This window comes from Hippocampus guttulatus, chromosome 21 (genome assembly GCF_054856545.1).
Source record: "Hippocampus guttulatus isolate MCC_2025c chromosome 21, RoL_Hgut_1.0, whole genome shotgun sequence".
Classification (NCBI taxonomy): Eukaryota; Metazoa; Chordata; class Actinopteri; order Syngnathiformes; family Syngnathidae; genus Hippocampus; species Hippocampus guttulatus.
In genome coordinates, this window is record NC_141281.1 from 6,297,733 (window position 1) to 6,321,173 (window position 23,441).

The 23,441-nt window shown below is 46.4% G+C and overlaps 2 protein-coding genes across 2 annotated transcripts in view; one reads left to right on the forward strand and one right to left on the reverse strand.

Moving 5' to 3' along the window:
* Positions 1 to 11,563, reverse strand: part of znf438 (zinc finger protein 438) — an 89,810-nt gene extending 78,247 nt beyond the window's left edge. Inside the window, exons 1-4 of the mRNA XM_086102633.1 lie at positions 10,915 to 11,563; positions 2,763 to 2,874; positions 1,780 to 1,867; positions 472 to 634 (exon numbers count right to left, since the gene is read on the reverse strand). The gene's annotated coding sequence lies outside the window, so the exon portion shown is untranslated. The remainder of the gene's footprint in view (positions 1 to 471; positions 635 to 1,779; positions 1,868 to 2,762; positions 2,875 to 10,914) is intronic.
* zeb1b (zinc finger E-box binding homeobox 1b) overlaps positions 1 to 23,441 on the forward strand; it is a 45,738-nt gene that overhangs the window by 17,576 nt on the left and 4,721 nt on the right. Inside the window, exons 2-6 of the mRNA XM_086102630.1 lie at positions 12,583 to 12,735; positions 17,413 to 17,574; positions 18,495 to 18,697; positions 19,282 to 19,387; positions 19,709 to 21,432. Coding sequence (XP_085958756.1) covers positions 12,583 to 12,735; positions 17,413 to 17,574; positions 18,495 to 18,697; positions 19,282 to 19,387; positions 19,709 to 21,432 — 2,348 coding nt within the window. The remainder of the gene's footprint in view (positions 1 to 12,582; positions 12,736 to 17,412; positions 17,575 to 18,494; positions 18,698 to 19,281; positions 19,388 to 19,708; positions 21,433 to 23,441) is intronic.

The following is a 23,441-nucleotide window of genomic DNA, read 5'->3' on the forward strand; positions in this document are numbered from 1 at the left end:
GAGCAGATGATAAGATGTGACTAAAAGTTCCAGACTGTATGATGTGCCTTTGTTTGTTGTGTTTACAACCTCATTTGGGTTTTGGGCCAGTTGGAGCGTATTGCTGTTAACTTTGGGCGAGAGGTCGGGTATACACTGGATTGGTCACCAAGACAATTTAATGGAATTTGATTCAAATGGATGTTTTCCCGATGTATGTGTAGTTTCCTGAAGTTCATACCTTTGGGGGATCTCCTTCTGGAATGGAGAAAAAAAATCTCCATCACCCATGAACCATTGCATGATGTTTTTTTTTTTTTTTTAATTACTAGCAACATCTAAAAAAAGTCAGTATGGGTGTGGCTGCTGAGTCCATGATTGATTGTGTTTTTATTCATGATGCAATGTGGAACATGAGTGCTAATGCACTGATTATGTTTTTAAACTGTCACTGTGAAAGTGAGTTAATTATGGGATGCAGTGCTTGCTTACTTGTCTCACCCGAGCTGTTTGGTTGGTAAGTGTAGCTTGGGGCAGAACGGTGGTGACTGGTTAACGCAGAGGTCCAGGGTTCGATTCCGACTCCGTCCTTCCTGTGTGGAGTCTGCATGTTCTCCCCGTGCCGGCGTGGGTTTTCTCCCAGGACTCCAGTTTCCTTCCACATTCCGAAAAAACAAAACAAAACAGTCATGGCAAGTTAATGGAACCCTCGAAATTGTCCTTCGGTGTGATTGTGGGCGCGAATGGTTGTTCCTCTCTGTGTGCCCTGCGATTGGCTGGCGACCGGTTCAGGGTGTCCCCCGCCTACCGCTTGAAGACAGCTGGGATAGGCTCCAGCACCCCCCCCCCCCACGCCACTTGTGAGGAGAAGCGGTTTGAAAAAGGATGGCGTATCATAATTGCCATGAGACGTTGCATCGTTGCTTTGCATATTGTTTCGATTGAAGAACGTGAGTGATACGTATTGGAGAAAATCAAAGGTAATGAAAACATGCTCTGCAAAAGAATACATGATTGAAAGCAATGAGGTCATGAGGCACACTTCTTGGAGTTGTTGTGTTTTGGTTTTTGGCTTTATTTTTATATCTTGTGACAGTTAGGCAACTCCACTAAGCACCGTGGTAGAATTTGTTTTCAGCATGACAACCAAGTTTCAAAATTCCCCTTTTTTGTGTCCAGCTCGAAAATCCCCTCCTTTAAAATCAGAGTTTGGGCAGTGGGAAATAATTATGATGCAAAATGGGCCGGCCCTTTTGCTTTTTCATACATTGGCGTGTCTTGCTTGAAGAGTTCCATAAAAAAAAACTAAAGAAAAAAAATGCTTCTTTTCTCTTAAGTGGGTGATGAAACTTTATCAAGATTTTAAGGTTTTATAATTCAGGGTTTGAGGGATTCTGCAGACAATAACCATAAAGCGTTTTATGCTCACAGATGCAATGTCGCCTCACAGAACAAGAGGAAAACATTGTTCATGGCTTCGACGAACTCATGTTGTCTCGCCTCACCTGTTGATGCGTTGTCACTGAGCAAATCACAAGATGTCTAACAGGATTAAGAGTGAGACTAGCTTCCTCTAAAAGTAGTCGCCCATCCAGCCTCCTCGGGCAGCCAGTGGAAGTGCGGTGTCAGCTCTCTAACGCACCCCCCCCCCCCCCACCTCACCCCCCAACTTCCTCCTGCTGCAAAGATAAAACTTCCCCCAAGCCTTGGGGGTTTGGCAGTAGAAATTTTGTCTTTCTTCCATAGTCAGAATATGGAAATGAAAGCTAATTCTGAACAAAACAAGCGCCAATGCCTCACCTTCAAGGGAGTACATTTCTTTTCGGAGAAGACTCTTCTTTTTCTGTTCTTCTGTGCAGCGTGTGTCTCCTCGGTCGATGTCCAGCACCTGGGAGGAAGCAGATGTAGGTGCTGATTACAGTTCAGGAACCCCAAAATAAATTTCCCGCCTCGCTTGTTCACTTTTTTTCCAATCTCTTTTCAGTCCAATTTTTCTCGTGGTTACCTGATCACAGACTACAGAACCTGTTGAGGTTGAACACATTCCATTCTGGGACACTGATCTGATCATTTTGACAGAATTCTGCAATGTGCAACTTCAGAGGCGTCTTGACTGTCCAGAAAACATACTGCAGCAATTTGACTCAAGTTTCAATAAAGTGCGACCTTGTGTGTACTGTTCACATACACACTGAAGGCTCAGCTCACTCAGATGAGTAACATTAGCCGAGCTTTTGCTGAATATGACCATGTGGCGTTTTTTTTTCTTTTTTAAACCTCTTAACCCACCTCCAATGTACAGTATGTGCAGGAGTGCTCCTGTTGCTCTGTGGAAGCACATCAATCACGTAGCCTGAATGTTTCAACAAGATGCACGCGCCGAGACAGTAAAACGTACACACGTTGGAGTTTATTAAAAGCGTTATCACCGATCTGTTTGAAACAGCTGCGCACAGGCACATATCAAGAAAATATTGTATACTGGTACAGGACATACACTGTCCTGTCACAATCTTTCTTGCTGGCAAAAATGCGGCATGGACATCCATGTACACTGACAAACGTACATGGAGAGAATTGTCTGTATTTCCCTTCCCTTTGGACTCGAGCACAAATCACCCGAGTTGAACAGGAAGGCCAATGTTGAGGTCATGCACTAGCCAGTGGAATTCCCCATAAACTACAATTCTCACTCACATGCATGAGGAGAAAAAAAAAACTCAATTTGACCCATTTCAGCCTCCGTACCAAACTGCTCCAAGCTTCTTTCCATGTCATCTCACCTCGCCTGAAGCGTCTTCTGGTGCTGTGTCATCCGTGTATGAATGAGCAGCTTTTTCATCTCGACGACGTCTTCCGTCGTGGGACTGGGTGAACGAGGAAGCGCTTTGAATCCTGAAAAGTAGAAACATGTCAGTATGAGAGAAGCCCATGTCTACTGTGTGCCAGTCTTTGCAAAATTGCAGCTCCTCTTCCAAAAAGCGGGACACTTGTTGCTTTCGGAGTGTGTGCTACGATCTGTGTCAAGAACGTGATTGGTCAGTATCATTGCTGGGAACGGAATCCATTGATTTGAGAGTTGAACATTTCTCTTATTTTGAAATTTTGGAAAACTGAATTTATTGTCAAAAACTGTAGGGAGCTATTTGCTTCAATGTTCACGTAACCTTTTACTGAAAACGACTATTGATTTTCTCTATATGGGTTATCGGCCACGTTGACTACTAATGAATCTGTATTGGCCCTGAAAAAGAACAGCGGTCTTTCTCTACTTCAGATGGCATTACTTTGGTACACTCACAATTTAAAACAGAACATCTGGATGATCCCTGCCTAGTTACGTGACTGGTGACATCACATGAGAATCTAGTCCCATGTTTGCACTTTGCTATGTATCCTGGATCCCCACCCTGTTGGCTGTTGCATATTGGAAAACATGAGACAGTGGCCTCCATCTTTCGACCTGAGGGATGAGAAAATTGCATCAGGCCAATACAGGAAAGAAAAGACAACTCTGTACATGTGATGTTAAAACAATGAATGGCATTTTAATGAAGTGTACCGTGGCTATGAAATTTGTCTTTGGAGTCTGGTCTGATGTAAAATCTGTTTTTTGACTAACACTTCATACCTTTCAACGACAACGGAAGACGAAAATCGTCAGACAAGCCATTCGCCCAGTTTTCTCAATGGCCCTCCCTTGGCCAAATGACAGAATGGTTTAACTGGGGTGTAACTAACCCGCGATCCTAATGAGGGACAAGCACTTTAGGAAACGGATGGATGGATCGGCTTATCCTCCCATCTTTATTTTACCTGCGCTGTAGCATGGCCCTGACAAACTCTTAAGTGCTTTATTGCAGATGGCACTTGGGTAGCGAAGCGATTTGTGACTATCGATTTCCCCCAGCTGAACTGTCAATACATCTGTCGAATTCCGACACGGTGGACTCACGGTCTCCCGGGCCGGTCTGGGCAGCCAGACGCACGCCCACACACCATCCCAGCACCTCTGGGTGTCGTGAACACAACCAACCCTGAACACATCAATAGCTGACAACCTGAGTTTACCTGCTGCCTCAGCCATGTCAATTTTGACCAATGTGTTGCTGCACTACGAGGGGCAACGCACTTTTAACGCCAGCCTTTGAGCTTGCAACTCTTTGGCCCGGTCTTGCGAATCACAGTAAGCCGAAGAAACAAGAATCAGGTGGGCTAATTTTCCACGTTCTGAGGTCCAGCATACAGTCTACATTCACTCTCTTCTCGCCTGGTTTAACAAGATCTATTCCTGTGACTGTCCCAGCAGTCACGTCGTCTGCAGTGCACCCTCATGGTCATTTAACAGCAGGGTAATGGTGTGTATGGTGCTGCTTGACTGCTCCTCAGCGCTAGTCGCCCCGGAGGAGGGTGTTAGAGAACATGGGAGGGGAGGGGGGGGGGGGCTCCCTGATCACATGGGCAAAGACCACTTTGTAAGAGAGAGAGGATAGAATGAGGTGACAAAAGACCTTTTGTGGATGCAAGTTTACAGCATTAACCTCTCTCTCCCCTAGCATCACATGAAGAACAAGAAACTACTGTGACAACTTAGCAGTAGCCTGAGGCAGCGTGTTTGATTATGCGAGGGGTGTGTGTGTGTGTGTGTGTGTGTGTGTGTGTGTGTGTGTGTGTGTGTGTGTGTGTGTGTGTGTGTGTGTGTGTGTGTGTGTGTGTGTGTGTGTGTGTGTGCGTGTCAGGGGGTGTCCAGGATGTTTGCCCCAGGGAGTCTTGTGACTGAGCTGACATTCCGAGAAATGGGGAGTGTGGTCAGCTGTTGTCAAAATGCCACAAAGGCGCCAATTTGCTCCGAATTCGAAAAGCTCTCCCTGCACCTTTTTTTTGTACGTGTCAGAATTAAGAGAAACCAAGGTGGGTTGTCAACATGCATCCGGTCCTCGGCTTCATTTGAGGGGAAATAAAGGATGACATTTAGAATTGGAAAAAACAGCATGGATTAAAAGGCCCATCAGAGGCATTTCTCTGCATCCGCTGCTGAGAATTGGAGTGTGTGCACCCTATGCGTGTGTATGCGGTGCCTGCCTTGTTGCCTATGGCCTGCCCCCCCCCCCCCCCCCCCCCCATGAGACATATGTCAGCCAAAGCCACAGCATCAACACCTGACCTTTAATACCAAAGCAAGTGGAAAATGCGTGAGCGGCAATCTTTATTAATGTTTCTCCGCCTTCGGTCTCCTTGTGTTATTTAACCATTGATGAGTGTTTGTATTTTATTAATCAGCACTTGGTTTTAGTCTTTGTAAAGATCCTTTCATCCCGACGCATTTGCCAATCCCTCTCTCTTCTGTATTCTCTGCGTCTTTACTCGTCGTCGTCTCGCTCTGACATTCTGTGACACTCCCTCCCAGGGGCAGCCATCACTTCGGATGAGCATCGCGCATGACAGGCCAGCTTTGTCTTTTTAAGCCATTAGCACTTCCTCTCCTCCCACCTTGCCATCATCCCACGCCGCCCGTTTACATTTGATGCCCTCATTTTTGTTTCTTCTGACCTGATATTATTTGGACGCAACTTAAGGTGGAACACAATCCTGTTGGCCTCGTTTAAAAAAATATTCTTCAGGGCGTAATAAAAATAGAATTAAGCCACTCCAGGTTGAAATTTACAGCCTTGTGATGTTTATCACTTATGAAAAATGATCTTTTGATTAACTCATTCACTCCCAAAGATGTTTTGAAACGTCTTTTAAGACTTGGTCCAGAATTGGCTGGTACTGAATGAGTTAAATGAAAATGTGTTTGGGGGAGAACATTTTTTTAAATTTGAATCTTTCGACCTTATGCACTATATTCCAACTCTGAATGCTTGTGCATCTTGAGAGCCCCGTTTTCCTCCAAATTTCTGCCCTCATTCCAAATTGCACAACCTCAGGTGCGTTCAACTTTCAGGGTAAACTCTAATCCACCTTCAGACCACAGGCTACGTGACGGCACAGTTGACATTGCTGATGGCGACATTCCGCCTCCCGTTTGACTTTATTGATAGCCACATCGAATGCGGTTTACTTACAGGTAAGCAAGATTTAATGAGATTTTCCAGTTGGAGAGTTATTTGGCAGTGCTAGCTCCCTCCCTCTCAGACCCGTGTAATTCTCCTTGCTTTGCACTCCCCCACAGTAAACTGTCAGGCCTAATACAGGAAGGAATGTCCAGTCACCTGCTCCTAAAATGCAACAGCCTTGTGCTACACTAACCTAATATAGACCTGCGCCACACCAGCAGGTTGGATAACGCTATTATTGCTCATTGCGTATATTTAAACACACACCTCATTGCAACCCAGCTCAGCTCTAAGGCCTCGTGTAGCACTGTGGAATTGAAAATGGACAAATGGAAAACGACTTGAAGTATTATTTGTTCAAGCTGCAAAAAAAAAAAGGTTGGGGGGTAATCCAAGACAAGACTGGAGGGCAGCAATTTGGAGATTGTGGAGTTGCAATGACAAATACACTTCATCACTGGGTCCAAACAATGAGTAATACCAATTTTGGGATTCTCACAATTGGGGAATTGAGTCGTGAACTGTACCCACACGACCTGGACAGGACAGCCGTACTACTAATGACCTGAAATAACAAAACTACATTTTCTGAAGTTAAATAAATCATACCTTGTTTTTTTTTTTCCTTTATTATTATTATTTTTAATCATTTTGGTGATGCATGCCCTTGTTGTGTCTAACTGAACATGCGCTGATGGGCCAGTATCGGCCGACCAAATCATATAGCTGACATTTGTGCCGCGAATAAAATAACACACGCTATGTAATGGATGCAAGTGGCTATTTAAACAGTCTGGATACCTTAAGGCAATGACTCTAATAATATCTCTACAGGGCACCCACTCAAAATGTCAACCTGAGACACAAAATTCAAAAAAGGGAAGGGCACCGCCATACTACTCTGAAGCTTTCAAAGTACATTAGACTACAGCTGCAGCCGGAATGGGATTTGACAGCAGAGGTGACGGGGACATTTCGTTTTCCCCCTGGCGCTTGATCGAGCTTAGGTGGAGACTAGCTCAAACGTTTGTGTCGAATCGCCGTCGCGGAATGACAAAGGAATATACAGATGTTAACTGTTTTATATTATTAGACTGTCCAACTTTACTGTTCGTGTTTTAGTGTCAGGCTTTACGGACTGTGAGCGTCTCCCATGCTTTTCCATGTCCCGAGTACTTTGTGTGCAACTTTTTTAAATCGCATTCCTTTACCGTGAATAGCCAGGTTGGCTCACTGGTTGAACATTCTGGCACCACAGATAACAGCGGCGGGCCTCTCCACCAAGGGTGGCTGAATTATAAGTAGGCGGCGGTAGCTTCGGGTTTAGGTGTTTGCTTTGGCCAACTTGCGATGACCTCTGCTTTTAAACGGTCATTTAAGTGTTACTATGATTATTGCTGCGGCTGGGGCTAACCCAAGCAGATCGTATTTAGAGTATCCATCCATGAGTGTCACATATTGAATGAAGGATGTGCAGTGCAATCCCATTTTATTTGGGTGGGGCGGTGGGGGGGTCCTCACTGTGCTTATTATCTGGAGTGAAAATCACCAACTTTACCATGTGACCAATACATGGGTGCCATTTAACTACCGTATCCTCTCCTATCAATACTAATGATTAGTAGGCCTTAATACGCAAAATAAATCAAGAGCATATCAAAGAACACTTGAAAAACAAAAATCTTAATATGCAAAGCACAGAAAGGGCATGGCAAAGAAAAGGTCTTCATGTTTTGGCTTTTCCTAACAAACACCAACTTCCCCATGTCATCATGTAGATTAAGAGAACAATAGTTGTCATTAACATCCGTTTTGTCATTGAAAGTACTCATCAGACAACAGATGAACGACTCACAGAGGCCAATTAACAAGTGGGCTAAAACCTTGACCTGTATCATTATAAAGACAAGAGGACTCATCTTAACCCATTAAAACAAGAGCAGCTTAACAGGTTCCTGACTCGTCTGAGGGCAAAGTCGCCAAGGCATTTGAATAAGATGCCAAAACACACCAATGGGAGACCAAGTGCATCTTCCAGCAGTAGCATGCATGTTTCTAGGGATCTGTAAATAAAAGTGTCACATCGCAATCTTGTATCAGAAAGATTTAGTAAGAGCAAAGAGCAAATCGGCCGGCAAACTGAAGGTGCGCTCAGTAAAGCCCAACCGAGAAAGGTCCCCCGAATCTTTGGCTTTATCGACACTTGGGTTGACCTTCCTGAATCTGGAAGGAAGGCTGTTGTTTTAAGAAAATCAGTGGCATTTACCTCGGCGCTGACTTGAGGCGCCTCACCTTGAGACGGCATACTTGAGGTTTTGAATGGCACTGCTTTGTTTTACTTTGGTTCATGCTGGGTTTTTTTGTAGTGGTTGGCTTCCCTGAGAAAATAGCATTGCCGAGCTACAAGGGCAGACTCTGTGACGGCAAGGTCTGTACTCTTTCAGAATGCCTGTGGTAGTAGTTGTACCGCGACCTGCGTGCTGGCCCATCGTGAGCTACTTTGATAAGTTGTCTACCCCGGTGAGGGATCCTGTACTTAAAAAACTAATAGTTGATTCTCGTGTCCTTTTGAATCAGCAGCAAAGAAAACCCATGATTTCGAGTTACTGGGAGCCAAAATGGGTCACAGTGGTCACAAGACATGCAACTCCTTGACGAGCTGCTTCGAGAAATACATGAGGTTAAAAAAAGTGTTCTTCAGATGTTGATGTTCAAAAGCTCTCTCTCTCTCTCTTTCTCCCTCAAGTTAGGGTTCTTTCATTGCCTCTGGTCTATTCAAAACGTATGCTATTCATCAATCAGACCTGTGCGGAATCAAAATGAAGTATGTGGTTTGCATGGTCTGATATGAGACTTGGTCTGAATGCACTTAATTGTACACGTGTGCTTTGAAATCAGCATGTGAGCAGTTCCACGTGGCACCATGGACAAGTGGTGAACACATCTGCCTCACATTGCTGAGATCTGGAGTTCGAGTTTTGGCCCCAGTCTTAATGTGTTGGCTTAGCATCCTGTCTCGTGGGTTTGTGTGGTTTCCCCCTGATACTCCCGACTTCCTCCCACATTCCAAAGTAATGCATTCGAGGTTTATTGAAGACTTTTAAAATGATCCTCAGGTGTGAATGTAAGTTGGAATGCTTGTTTGTGTTCACAAGTTTGTGCCCTGCAATTGGCCAGTGATCAGCCTGGCGTCCCAAAGACAGATGGGATAGGCTCCAACTCACTCATGATGTTAGACTCAGTATTTTGGTGTCTAAAGACGTCATAAGCAACACCACAAAAAAAAAAAAGGAAACTAGCATGCCTTATTCTGCAATTAGGTAATCTTTAGTCAGGTCATGTTTGGTTGAGGTTATTTAGCTTGCATTGATTGTAGCACATTAGTGAAATCAATAGAATGTTGCAGTGAAGGAGTAATGTGTGATCTACGGCCACAGGTCACGAACTGCGCTTTCACAATATTCTTTTCTCAGGTGTTTCAACGGCGCCTGCATAGGGATGGAAAATTTCTGGTAAATGTCAATGGGAATTTAGGGTGGGGAATGTTGGAAATGTTACATACTGTAAAGTGTTCCATGGGAATTACTCTATTGGAATTGAAGGAACTTGATAAGAATTGAGGGTTATTTAATGCAATGAGATTACGTTTAAGCACGCATGTAACATTGATCGCAATTTCCTTATATACATCCATGCAAAATGGATCGCGCTGTTTTTTTTAAAAAACTCATTTTAACAGTAGTATATCTGAATTCCCATGGAACGTTCCCAACTTTGAAAATTCCCCGACTTTTGTAAGACTGTCTCCCAAACAGAGCAACCTACCAGGAAGCAGGCTATGCGTCACCTCTTCCACCTACCAGCGAATTGCCTCTCGCATGCGTAGGAGTGGTCCTCCTGTTGCGTGTTAGCATGCTAGCGCTAATAACGGCAGCTGTCCAAACGCTCAGCCGTTTGGCCAGAAGGGTCTTACAGCCTTTGTGGATGCTAGGTGTTACTTTGGCTGTCAGAACACACACTTTTGTTGTAAGACCGCCAACCATTTGGCACAGGAAGATTATCGCTGTCCATAACCCCCCGCAACCACGTCGAGACACCTACACTACCCACCGAACCTTTTTTTTTTTTTCCCCCCTGACCCATCTGCGTTTTTCTTTATTCCACTTTGTAAAGCACTTCTGCTTTTGCTGTCTCCCATCCATGTATTGATTTTTCTCTCCGCGGCCTTATAGTTGATCATTATCTCTTGACACTGCTGGTGGAGAGTGTTGCTTTGTAATTGTATTCCTGAGTAGTGTGTTTCTAAACAGCCTTTAGGAACAAAGTATTTTCAAAAAATGCCATTTGGGCTATCCGTCGGATTTGGGCAAAGTGAGAAGGCCGAGAGGGCCAACGGGCACCTGAGGAAGAGCATCTACTGACGGAGGCCAAGCAGATGGAAAAGTAGTAGAAGCACACCAGTGCACTTCCAAATTCATCTATTGCAAAGTCACCTAGTTGTTGTTTTTTTTGGCGAGAACGAACAAAAACTCACATTCCCCGTTGGTGCTCAAGATGGGAGGAGCTTCACTTCATCAATCAGATATTGAGTGCTTTTGCCTTTATCTTGTGGCATCTGTTGGTATTTTGAGGAAGTGATTCTCACTATTCTCAGCAGGGCTCAGTCCTTAACGACTGAATATGTTTTGGATTTTATGCTGGATGACTTTAGCTCGTCATTTACAATAATAACCTGGCTGGAGACCCGACACGAGAAATACACCAGCTTGTGACCCTTAATTGTGGGTCTCTAGGCCACATGAGGGGACGAGTTAAAATTGTGTCACCTCAACCACATCGAATAAATAACAGCCATGTGGACAAAAAGCAGACATACTGTAGACAGTTGGCGTTCATCTCCGACGGTGATGAGGATCCAACGCAAGATTTTTCAGTCAGCGCTCTGTTGAGTTTGTTGGAAAGTCTCCCTGGTAGTTAGGCGTAAATGGATTCTGTTGATCTTTTGGCTTTCTCTGGAAAAAAAATTAACAAAAACACACACACAGTGGAGCCAAAGCTGGATCCCCCCAGCTGACTGGCTGAATGAGTAAAGGTTCTTGGGATTGCGTCATGGTAACACAAAGCAGATCATAGTGTGGCGTATAAAAGGCCGTTGAGGGATGACAAAGCTCTCCAGATAAACCTCACTCCCATTTTGCGACCGCAGCACAGCGTGATGACCCTACGAAAATAGCAGCGCTTCTTCACTCGCCTCCTCCTCCTCCTCACACACCTTTCTTCTCAGCACCCGCTAAACACCTTCTTGCCTCCCCCTCACCGAGCACCGCGTGATTCACTTTTGCATCCCGACCACTCGCAATGACCTACATGATTCAAAACCTTCACTGATTGAGACTGAGGATCGCGGTGATCCTAGATACACCTCCTCCCAACATTCGAAGTCTCTCCAGAAAGAAGTGGGCGAGTACGGGAAACCGAATGTTGTGGTGCATATTGGCCAAGCCAAGGCAGCTGGTGTGTGTGTGTTGGGTGTCAGAGACAGATAAAGTAGCTTGGCGGGTAGTTTGAGCGTTGCGCTGACTGAGCCGCTCTCACTTGAGAATTGATTCGGCCTGTTGAGAGAATGTGCAGCTTCCTCGCAGAAATGAGATGGACCGAGGCGCTTACACAGGTGGCATCAAGAGAGTTGTAATATGATGGACAAAATAAAAAGTGTACAAGGGAACACATGCTTACCGGTTAGGTAAATACTCAAGCGAATACTCACTCTCTTTTGGGGGGGGGGGGGCAGTGTCTGTGTCTAACCAACCAGGTCACATCAACTCCCACACAACACACATTGCACACTTGAGCCTGCAAGCTAATGGACTCACGCTCACACACAAACATTGAAGCGCACACAAACGCACGCTCTAAGTGTGTGTGTGTCTGCGCGCGCAAGCTGTTTATATATCATACAGCCTGTTGTTCCAAAGCTCTGTACTCAATTACAGTTTACGACTAGAACGCTTTAAAATTGGGTTTAGCTCTGTTCTACTACCGTAGTCCCACTGTTTTTAAACAACTCTCAGATGCTCGTCAACCTCAAATTCGCTGTGATTTAAAAGTAGGACGTATTCTTTATCCTCTGTAAAGAATGACTAATGTAATGTATGTAATGTACAATAGATTTGTACGTCTACATTACACTGCCCCCTAGGTGGCCAAGGTGTGCACGCCAGAAGGTGCAGCCGAATGCCCACTAAATTGAAACAAACAATTTGACACAAACTATTTACTTTCTTTACATTCATTTTTGTTGTTATTAGTCATATTTCTTGATAAAAAAATAAAGCTCTCCATACCTTGAGATCCTAGTTTTAATATGTTGCATGTATTATTATGTACACTTCTTTTGGCCTCTCAAACTCTGTGCTCACGTACTTTTGAAACTTACAAAAAAATGCTGATTGGGTTTTTAGCCTGCGCTCATCGCTTAAAAAAAATGTCAGAGAAAGCCTGCAATCTAATCAGACTTCCTGCCTTCTGCCTTCCGCCTGTTTAGTGACCAACTACAATAATGTGGTGGAGGCTGGCACAGACTCAGACGATGAGGACAAGTTGCACATCGTGGAGGAGGAAGGCAGCCTGGCGGACGGGGCGGACTGTGACAGCACCCTACCAGACGACGAGCACCCCAGGGAGCACTGGGACCGAGGTGAGACCAGCTGGATGCTTGTGGGCCGCATGATCACACACAGTCTGCAACATGCGCTGCACTACTTCACTCCACTGAAGGAAACATTTATTTACTGCGTGTCATTTTTACCTTCTTGCAGGGATTCTCAAAGCTCCCTCTTGTGGCACGCACAACAATCACCGCAGTGCAGTTCAGTTATATTTAACTTATGAGCGCAACGCATTTGTATTTAAACATTTGTAATTGTTTTTCTTTTTTGCCTCTTAATTTAGACTGGATATAAAAAGTCAACTCACGCACGTTCAAATGGCAAGACAGTACATGCCTGCCACCGGTTTATAAAGTTCAGCTGTTCCAGTAAGCTTTTCTTACATCTGCATCCAGTTTACCTTGGAAATGGGTGTTATATCTTACTGGATTATCTTTCACTATATACTGTATTCTGTTCTCTATGGAACTAATAGGCCTGTAGTTTGTTAATTTTGTTTTTGTTTGGATACTCACACGATGCTGCCTGTCTACATTACACTCTTATGTGCTTTTGCTTGCCCCAATTTTTTTTTTTTTTTTTTTTGTTACAGAAAATAATTACTTTGTTCATGCGTGTATATGTGTCACAGTGCAAGGAAACAGGTAGTCCAAGCAGTTGGTTTGCAACCATGACAGGAAGCGCAATATTAAACAAAGACAATGCCAACAGAGGAGAGAGAGACCTTCAACTACGCGCACACACAAAAAAAGCCTCGCAAGCATGGAACCACTGGAGAGGTTTATGACAATGGTGGGCATTGTAGTGCCACCGTGAACTTTTTTTTACCTCGACTTGCTTGACATGACGTCAGAACAAGCGAGATCCAGAGGAAGGACATATGTCACCCCCCCCCCCCCCCCCCAACATCGATGTTGGTGTTTCAAGCTTGGAGAAGGGTATACAACATCATACTCATCAGCAAGAATATCGTTTCGGGCTGTCACAAACAAATCGTTTAGGAGTCAATTATCTGATTGAGTCCTCCATCGATTACTCGGGAAATCAAGTGCAGCCTGAGATCGTGTTTAGCTGTAAGAGTTAAGGTTTGAAATTGAACCGATGACCATTTGCTTGTATTTCTCCTTAAACGCTCACATTCCGATATCAAGTCAATTACAGCGCCGTGCAGTGTTATGGCCTAATCCCAATGCTGTGATGTCATTCTCCTGAGCAGCTCTCCAGCTGTATCTCCTTGCGTAAAAGTTGGAGGAGGAATCATGTCATTGGTTTGGCCTGGAACTGTGAACATTAAACATTTTGAAAAGCGGGAGTTACAGTGACACAGCTCAGCGTGGGCTGGCTCTGCGCCACAGTTAGGCTTGTGCAAACATGCATTTTTTGCCTCCCTTGTGTGTGCGCTCGCCTACATTTGCGCACACGGAACGTTTTCACTCTTTGTTGCCTCGACTTCAACGCGATCGGGCGACATCTTTCGCCGCCTCTGATGAAATTCGACGCAAGCGGCAATCCTTTAAATAAACAACCTTTCTTTTTTGGTCTCATCATGCCGATGGTTTCACTCGAGAACCGAGATTCTTGCATTGAAACGTGAGCGCCACCCACTAATCTTCTTCTCAGCGAAGCCCAAGTTTGATTCAAATTAAAGGCACGACACCCCTCCTCGCGGGATTGTCGCAGGCCGAAGCCGTTCTTTTTTTTTTGTTTTTTTTTTACCTCGATTGCCCTCCTCCTCCTTCTCTCTTTACACCGTTCTTCTCCCTTGCTGCTTCTCATATTCTGATTCATTCCTCTTGATTATATGGTATCATGGGCGCCTCGCTCGCTGTCATTACTCATTCCCTCCTAAGTGATTATGCTTTGGTGGAGCGGCCCAGTGTGGATGTACTAAAGTGTAGGCCAAGATCAGGCTGAGATATTCAGGGGAGGAAAGTGTTGAGCGTATTGGCCTGGGAGGACTCTCTTTTTACTTTTTGATGACTTGTAGAGCTGATTACATCTCACAGAATGAACAGGGTGGAGTCGGAGGATTTTTGATATCATGAGGCACTTTTCCACTCGGAGTGTGTGAAGACATCGAGTCTAATGGCTTTAAAAAAAAATCATCTGGTTGTTGGTACGAAAAGCCCACATTGGTCATGGAAAGAACTTGAATCTGACAGAAGTATTCATGAAAATTGAAGTGTGGTTCAACAGAATTACAAAAAAAACATGAAACAGGTTAGGACAAAAACGATGTTTGGTGGCATGGCCACACTTAACATGGACCAAGAGAAGTGAAGGTGTTGTGTCTCAGGACATCAGAAAGAAAACTATAGCCAATCGTGTTAAGGGTAAAAGAGGGCGGGATGTAGCCAACCTCCCTTGACGTGGCCTCGAGAGGAAAACTGATGACAAACTAAAGACACGGATAATACAAAGAGTAACAAACGAGCCCTGAATTGGTCATATCATTTATATGCCAAGTTATCAAAGCAGGTATATTTACTCAGGACTTGAGTCAGTTCAGTACAGTACAGAGTGCGAGTACGACAACCAATGACCATGAGCGCAACACAGCGTTAATCCTCACTGCGTGGTTGCAAGACATGCATTGATGACAGCGGTGTCGTCATTTTCAAGTTCACTTTGCAGCAGCGGGGACTCACAGGAAAAACAACGACATTCCTGTGCGCATTACGTCATGATGCGGTGTAAAAAGTGAGCCACCCATCAGCATAAGGAAAGGAAAAATGTCATGCGAGGCGAAAAGGTAGTTTAGCGTGGACAGAACAATAGTGAGCTAGAAGCAAGCCGCCGATGAGCGAGTGCGTTCTTGTTTGGGAACATCTTCCTATTTTTGACTTTTGCAGTCTTGCAAATGATAGTGGAGGATCAGAACTGTTCCTTGCACATCCTTATCGCTGATACGACACCACGTATATGGAATGGTGAGGAGCTGCAAATCAGTCTGGACGCATAACCACAAGAGACACATATGATCTTATTACACAGCAGGAAAGCGTTTCCTTTGTTAATCTCTAATTTGACTCTACAGCACAAAACATTTGTGCAACATTCTCAGATTTTGATTCCCCCCACCTCCTGTGCAGCGGTGCATTTACGTATGCGTCAGCGTATAAACGGCCCGTGTGATGTTTCATGTCAGGGGAGGTAGCCTTGATAGCACAAAGCCGCTTCAACCCCCTGGCCTCACTCTGCGCTTGAACAAAGAGATGAGCCCGACAAACAGGGAGTCAAAACAAGATGTCGCACCTTTTTCGCAGCCCCCCAGCTGGGGGGGACCGCACTTCACACTCAAGCGCAACATTTTGGAGCCTGGAGGTGTGCGGCTCAGCAACGCACAGCTACATCAGCGCTTCCCCGCATGTTTCCACTGTTTATCCACAACCAATTAAAACAAAACAAAAAAAGTTTTGTTTGGGACATATATCATTAATTGTCACCCACTATTACATAATTTAGGTCATGGGAGAAAAGCGGCGTGGTATGCGGAGTGAGCAGCACCTTGTGCTCCTGGCGCTCCACTGTGGGAAATGAATTCAGCAATTCTCAGCTGTTGCATATCCCCGCACTTCTGTTTGCCAATAGACAACCTCTTTTCTCTGGATCATGGCACAGAGGGTTTATTACGGGGCGCAGAAGCCCCCCCCCCCCCCCCCCCCCCCGCCCCGTCCAATGCTCCTGATAACCATAGCAACAAATGACGGCGCTCATAGTGTTTCGCGGCTTTGTTACGGCACACCAGAGGAAGCCCTGGAAGATGACGGATATTCACAGGCTTCTGGTGCTACACCTGTTACCGTCTCCGAGGAGAGCACGCAGCTGGCCTTGTCGGTCAACACAGTCCTCTGATGTAAGGGAGAAAACACTGCAAATGATTCCATAGCCTTTTTTTTGTTGTTGTTGTTTTACAGTTGCAAGACAGAAGCCCGCGACATCTTAATACAGAGATTCCCACGGCGCGTGCTCCGCATACGAGTGTGCCGCAGTTAAATTATGCAGTCTCACTTAATTGGCTTGATAAGTATTTATTTACGACCGGTAATTTTTCTTCGTGCTACTCTTGACAGGCAGATTATTTAAATGCTCGTTCACGAGATGACAAGGTAGAAAATTAACCCGCATTTCCACTTTTGTGACATGGTCTTTTTTCTTTTTTTTTGTGGCCCACTGCATGTTTCCGTTTTATCACTGATAATACTAAACTGAGATTCAGATGTTTTTTCTCTTTTTCTTAAATGTGTTTTCATTTATTAACATCTTGACCTCCAGCATATCAAACGACACAAAGTGCAGGCTCTTATTTTCCGAAATACCAAAGACAGGCCTCTCAAAAGAAGAGTGTGGGCATTTCTATTCTCATTTGATGTCCTTACATTCGTATACCGGAGGTCACGATTCATCTGTAATTATGTATCCCATACTCAGCAAGGAGGTATGAAGATTGGTTTGCCACTCGGTTCTTTCAAAGAGCATGACGGTCCTACTTTGTATTCGGCCCTAAAGGCCAAGGTAGTTGCTTCAATGTTTTCCGAGTGAAAGCCTTAATTGTGTTTGAATCTGCGGGGATCCACACACAAGGTTCACCTTTAATAAATCGATGACATTGACTGCGGTCATCGCGTTTTTCTTACGCTGCGATGGTTTCACCGACGCAGCTCATGCACCTCTCTCTAACCGGAGTGCGCTCTGTCACTTGCTAGTGAAAGAAGACTGCGTGTCAGACGGCGAGGATGACGTGAGCACGGACGCCTTGGTGGAGGAGATGCTTCAGCAAGGCGACACAGCCGTCATTTACCCAGAAGCCCCGGAGGAGGAGCTGCAACGCCACGGCACCCCCGACGCCAGCATTCACGATGAAAACGGTACAGAAGTGTTTGATGATCTACGTGGATCCAATCAAAGTGACGTTCCTCAACAACCCAACTTTTCACCCCTCATCGATTGCGTCTTTTCATGGGGAAGCATCCTTTCATTTCCCTCGAGACAAAAAGTTTTCAACATAAAATGGACACAAAAGGCTGTCTGCTGTGAATCTCACACTCTTCGTTCTCTACCTGGTTACATCTCACCTCCGGCGCTAACTCTCCCCTTCATTAGCAACACTTTGCAACATAATTGCCCACACGTGCCGCCATTTGTAAAAGCAGCACACAAGTGCCTTTTGTGGCCTCTGGGCATGTGGCTTTCACCTGCTACAACGGTGGGCGGGGGTGGGGGGGCAGTGTCAGCAGAGAAATAGCAACACCTGAACAAATCTGCCACATCTGTGTGAGCTCTGACTCATGGCTACCTGTGCGATAAGGTGTGTGTGTTTCCATCCCAGGGCCCTCACCTGTGCCGCAGGGAAACTTAATACATCACCTGTTAACAAAGTAATGTTTCACCCGTGTGGGAGCTGAACTATTGCGAGATTCAGTTTGGTCTTTTCCAAAATCAGTCATTCTACAGTTGTATCTGTACTTAGTTGCAGAGGGAGCGAGTACTTTGGCCACCTCTGTAAATAGCCGAGGGTTCTGACGGGTGTACTTTATGAGACCAAAAGCCAAATGGCATCCCTGTGTTATTTTGTTTTTGTTGTTGTCTCAGTCATCAACTCAGAGCCATTTGGTTACCTGAGTGGTGTTTACCTGTCGGGGAGGAACTCACTGGTTGGTGTGAAAGTAAAAAAAAAAAAAAAAAAAGTGTTGTGATGTGCTTGTAAAGCTGCCCTCACCCTGTTCCCATTGGCTATGACATCTTTATAGCCTTCTTCTGACTTCTTTTTTTTTTAAATTCCATTCAGGAACTCCCGATTCCTTCTCTCAGCTGCTCACCTGTCCCTACTGTTCGCGGGGCTACAAACGTTACAGCTCCCTGAAGGAGCACATCAAGTATCGGCACGAGAAGACCGAAGAATGCTTCAGCTGCCCCGAGTGCAGCTACACTTTTGCACATCGCGCACAACTGGAGAGACACATGACGGCCCACAAGCCGGGAAGGGATCAGGTAACATCTGACTGACTATTGGTTAAAAAAGAAAAAAAACTTGGAATAGCCTCTAGAATATATCAGTCGATTAACTCATTCACTCCCAAAGACGTTTTTAAGCGTCTTTTCAGACTTGGTCTAGAATTGGCTGGTACTAAATGAGTTAATGGCGCTGGTTTGAACTCAAATGACATGCAATAGTAACACTGTATCATACCAGGGCATGGACACACAGTCTGTCGTGATTCAGAATTAGCTTTTAGCACGATTTGCTAGCAGCTCTTAAGTGCGCGACAAAACATTGCCCTGAGAGCTTCGGATGACGAGACGGGTATGCCGTGGCGGGACGGCGCTTTGCAGTAAAGCTCACATGAGAAATGTAATCGTCATGTCCTGCAACAAAGCGATTCTAAGTGACACAACCATACATGGAAACGCAGCTTTACGTCTCGTTTCCAAAACATGACGCTCAAACATGAACTTTTGTCCCCAGATTGATTGATGACATTGTGTCATGAATTAGTAGCGGTTCAAAGGTAATGTTGTCATTGTGTATCTCTCTCTCTCCCCCTGACTGACCCCCCCTCTGCCTGCTTCAACAGAGACACATCACACAGTCGGGAGGCAATCGCAAATTCAAGTGCACTGAATGTGGCAAAGCGTTTAAATATAAGCACCATCTCAAGGAGCACCTACGCATTCACAGTGGTGAGTGGCCAATCCCTCCGTCACCATGGAAGTGGCGCGTGTTTGTGTGTGTGTGTGTGTGTGTGTGTTTTAGCCAGTTCCCTATAATTATCCTTCATGTTTCAGCCTGTTGTGCACGCCTCGTTAATGTGCTATAACTGTTTCTTTAAGCATATGACTGAGCAATTAAAGAAGGGCATTTCCCAATTGTGTCATTACATCAGTGTTCCAACACCGGTGAAATGCATGAGAGATTTTTCCCCCCCTCCCCCCAACTTCTGTAGCCAAGTCTGCTCATTAACTAACGGATACGCATCTCACTGCTCGCTCTCTTCCGCGCAGGAGAAAAACCCTACGAGTGCTCCAACTGCAAGAAGCGGTTCTCCCATTCAGGCTCCTACAGTTCGCACATCAGCAGCAAGAAGTGCATCAGCCTCATCGCAGTCAACGGCAGACAGCGAGTGGGCAACAACAAAGCCCAGACCCAGGCTCAGACTCCAATCCTTCCCACGTCGCCCTCTGTCCTGCGCACGCAGATTCGAGAGAAGCTGGAGCACAGCAAGCCCCTGCAGGAGCAGCTGCCCCTCAACCAGATCAAAAGCGAGCCTATGGACTATGAATACAAACCCACGGTGATGACCTCCCCAGCTCTGGCTAGCGTGAACGGCGGCGTTTACAGCGGAGGGGCTGCGGCCCCTCTGCAGGGCACGGTGCAAGCTGTCGTCCTGCCCAACGTGGGACTGGTGTCGCCCATCAGCATCAATATAGCGGACCTGCAGAACGCCCTCAAAGTGGCCGTGGACGGGAACGTTATTCGCCAAGTCCTGGAGAGCAACGCCAAAGGCCAGGGTCAGGCCAGCTTGGGGTTAACCACTGGAATGCTCCACCCCTCCCAGCAGCAGCTCATCTCAGCCATCACTTTGCCTATCGTGGGCCAGGACGGAAATGCAAAAATCATCATCAACTACAATTTGGACCCCACCCAGGGCCAGCTCACGGCGCAAAACCTTAAGAAAGAGCACGAGCCCTTCTCGGCGGCTCCGCCAACCGCAGAGTCTTTCAAGTGTCAGAAACTCCCTGAAGATCTGACCATCAAGAACACAAGGGCCACTGATCTAAAAGAAGAGGATAAAACCACTAAAACCTGTCTCCTGTGTGATAATTGTCCCGCCGGGCTGGACGGACTGCACGGCCTCAAACACTGCAAGAAAGAAAGTCTCAGACTCAATGGGGAGTCTGCTGTTGCTGCCCTGCTGTCAGAGGGAGGACTTTCCAACCAGCCCAAGAACCTCTTGTCCCTGCTCAAGGCCTACTTTGCCTTAAACGCGGAGCCCACCAAGGAAGAGCTGGCCAAGATCTCCGACTCGGTCAGCCTACCAATTCATGTGGTCAAAAAGTGGTTTGACAAAATGCAGGAGGGCCAAATATCACTGGGTGCGCCAACTCCCCCTTCGGAGGAGGAGGAGGATGCTTGCGATACCAACAGCGTGGTCTCGCTGATCCAAGGGAAGGCATCCATGAGTCCTTCTGCGACTCAGGACAGTCCAACAGAAGCAACCCCGGCGGAGGTCAATGGCAGCCACAGCTCCCCGGCCTCTCCTCTACCACTCAACCTTCGAGGCGATGGTCTCCTCCAAGACTGGGCCCCTCACAGCACCGATGCACCGCTCGACCTGTCCCTGCCAAAGCCCGACAAAGAGGAAACCGAGGCCGCGGTTGTCAAAGCCCGCAATCGCCCCTCGCCTTCCTCCGTCTGCACCAATCCGGTTGAACCTTTGAATTTAACTTGCACAAAGAAAGAGGCGTCGCCACTCTCACGTGTGGGCTCCAGCCCCATCGCACTGTACGCCAGCCCGCCAAGTGCCAAACCCCTCAATATTGTGACCACTCAACTCCCCACGCTGGTGGCCATCGGCGACCAGAGCCGCATGCAATGTCTAAGGGCGCTTACCACCAACAACAAACAGACTATCCTGATCCCTCAGCTGGCGTACACCTATACCACTACGGCTAACAGCCCTGCTGGAACCGAAACGCAGGAAACCATCCACCTCAACGGGATTAAGGTTTGTCCAATTCACTTCGAACACAGGGGAGCAATTCTCTGCCGACACCCACATGGCTCAATCGGAATATATCTTGACTAGTTGGTACACCGAGCGAAGGTTGTCAAAAAGTTGGCCTGGTTAGGAATGGTCATTTTTGATTCCCGGCGCGCAGGATTTTCGCGCTTTTAAATGGCAGCGGTTGTAGGCATTAGTTGCACAGTCATGAACCTTTGAAAACGGCGACGCATTATTGTGGCGCATTATTTCCTGAATCGAGTCTAAGGTTTTTAGTTTGATGATTCAATGTGATTCTCTTCTTCCTGTGGTGATCGGCCTCAACAAGGTGGTGAAACACCGTTGTTTGATAGCAAAGGGATGAATTACTTACTGTTTTTAAATCTGCATGGCACAGTTTTTTCATTGCAGACCACCTTCCCTGTCCAAAGCCGTAGGAACGTGAGACGTCGCCTGCCGCCAACTAAAATGTCATCAATCGATCAAATCCAGAAATCACCGAAGACCTCTCTTTGCAAAAAATAAATAACAATAACAGACCTCGGTCATCGCCATTTGCGCAAGCCCCGTAATGGGGCAGCAGTGATGGATGTCACTCGATCTCTGTGGGTGTGTGTGAGCGATCTTCTGGTCCGTCAACCAAAGGACACGAGGACACACTTTACTGTTGAGTAAATTATTGATTTGCTGGAATATTTTTAAACGCAGCACCTCTGCCTCTCACGTTGACTTATGGTTGTTGTATTACACGTTTGGGTTAAGTGGATTGGCGTAGGACTGCCCTGGAAGAAATGTGTGTGTATTGGTTTCTTAATCACGACTCATTGTCTTTCCCAGCACCACTGGGTGGATTTTACAGGCTCGTAAATGAACGGCAAAGTAATTTCTTCCTTGACGCGCCAAAGTTAAATGAAATGGTTTATCAATTTTCGAGAAATGCTGATCACGCCCGGGGCTTAAGATTGATTAGGAAAGGCTAGAACTACACCTTGGATGGGAATTGTTGTGGAGCTGCTTACCATACTTCACCAATGCTTACTGAATGTGTGTTAATCAGTACACCAAATCAAACAAAACATTTTCTATTGAGTCCAGACTTGGATCCATCTCATCTTCTACCGCTTATCCGGGGCCGGGTCGCGGGGGCAACAGCTTTAGCAGGGAAGCCCAGACTTCCCTCTCCCTAGCTACTTCTTCCAGCTCTCCCCGGGGGATCCCGAGGCGTTCCCAGGCCAGCTGGGTGACATAGTCACTCCAGCGTGTCCTGGGTCTTCCTCGGGGTCTCCTCCCAGTGGGACATGCCCGGAACACCTCACCAGGGAGGCGTTCAGGAGGCATCCGAATCAGATGCCCAAGCCACCTCATCTGGCTCCTCTCGATGTGGAGGAGAAGCGGCTCGACTCTGAGCCCCTCCCGGATGACCGAGCTTCTCACCTTATCTCTAAGGGAGAGCCCGGACACCCTGCGGAGAAAACTCATTTCGGCCGCTTGTATCCGGGATCTCGTTCTTTCGGTCACGACCCATAGCTCGTGACCATAGATGAGGGTTGGAACGTAGATCGACCGGTAAATTGAGAGCTTCGCCCTTCGGCTCAGCTCCTTCTTCACCACGACAGACCGATACAACGTCCGCATCACAGCAGACGCTGCACCGATCCGCCTGTCGATCTCTCGCTCCCTCCTGCCCTCACTCGTGAACAAGACCCCAAGATACTTAAACTCCTCCACTTGGGGCAAGATCTCTCCCCCGACCCGGAGGGGGCACTCCACCCTTTTCCGACTGAGGACCATGGTTTCAGATTTGGAGGTGCTGATTTTCATCCCAACCGCTTCACACTCGGCTGCGAAACGCTCCAGTGAGAGTTGGAGAGCCCCGTTTGAAGGAGCCAACAGCACCACATCATCTGCAAAAAGCAGGGATGCAATACTGAGGCCACCAAAACGGACGCCCTCAACGCTTCGGCTGCGCCTAGAAATTCTGTCCATAAAGATTATGAACAGAATCGGCGACA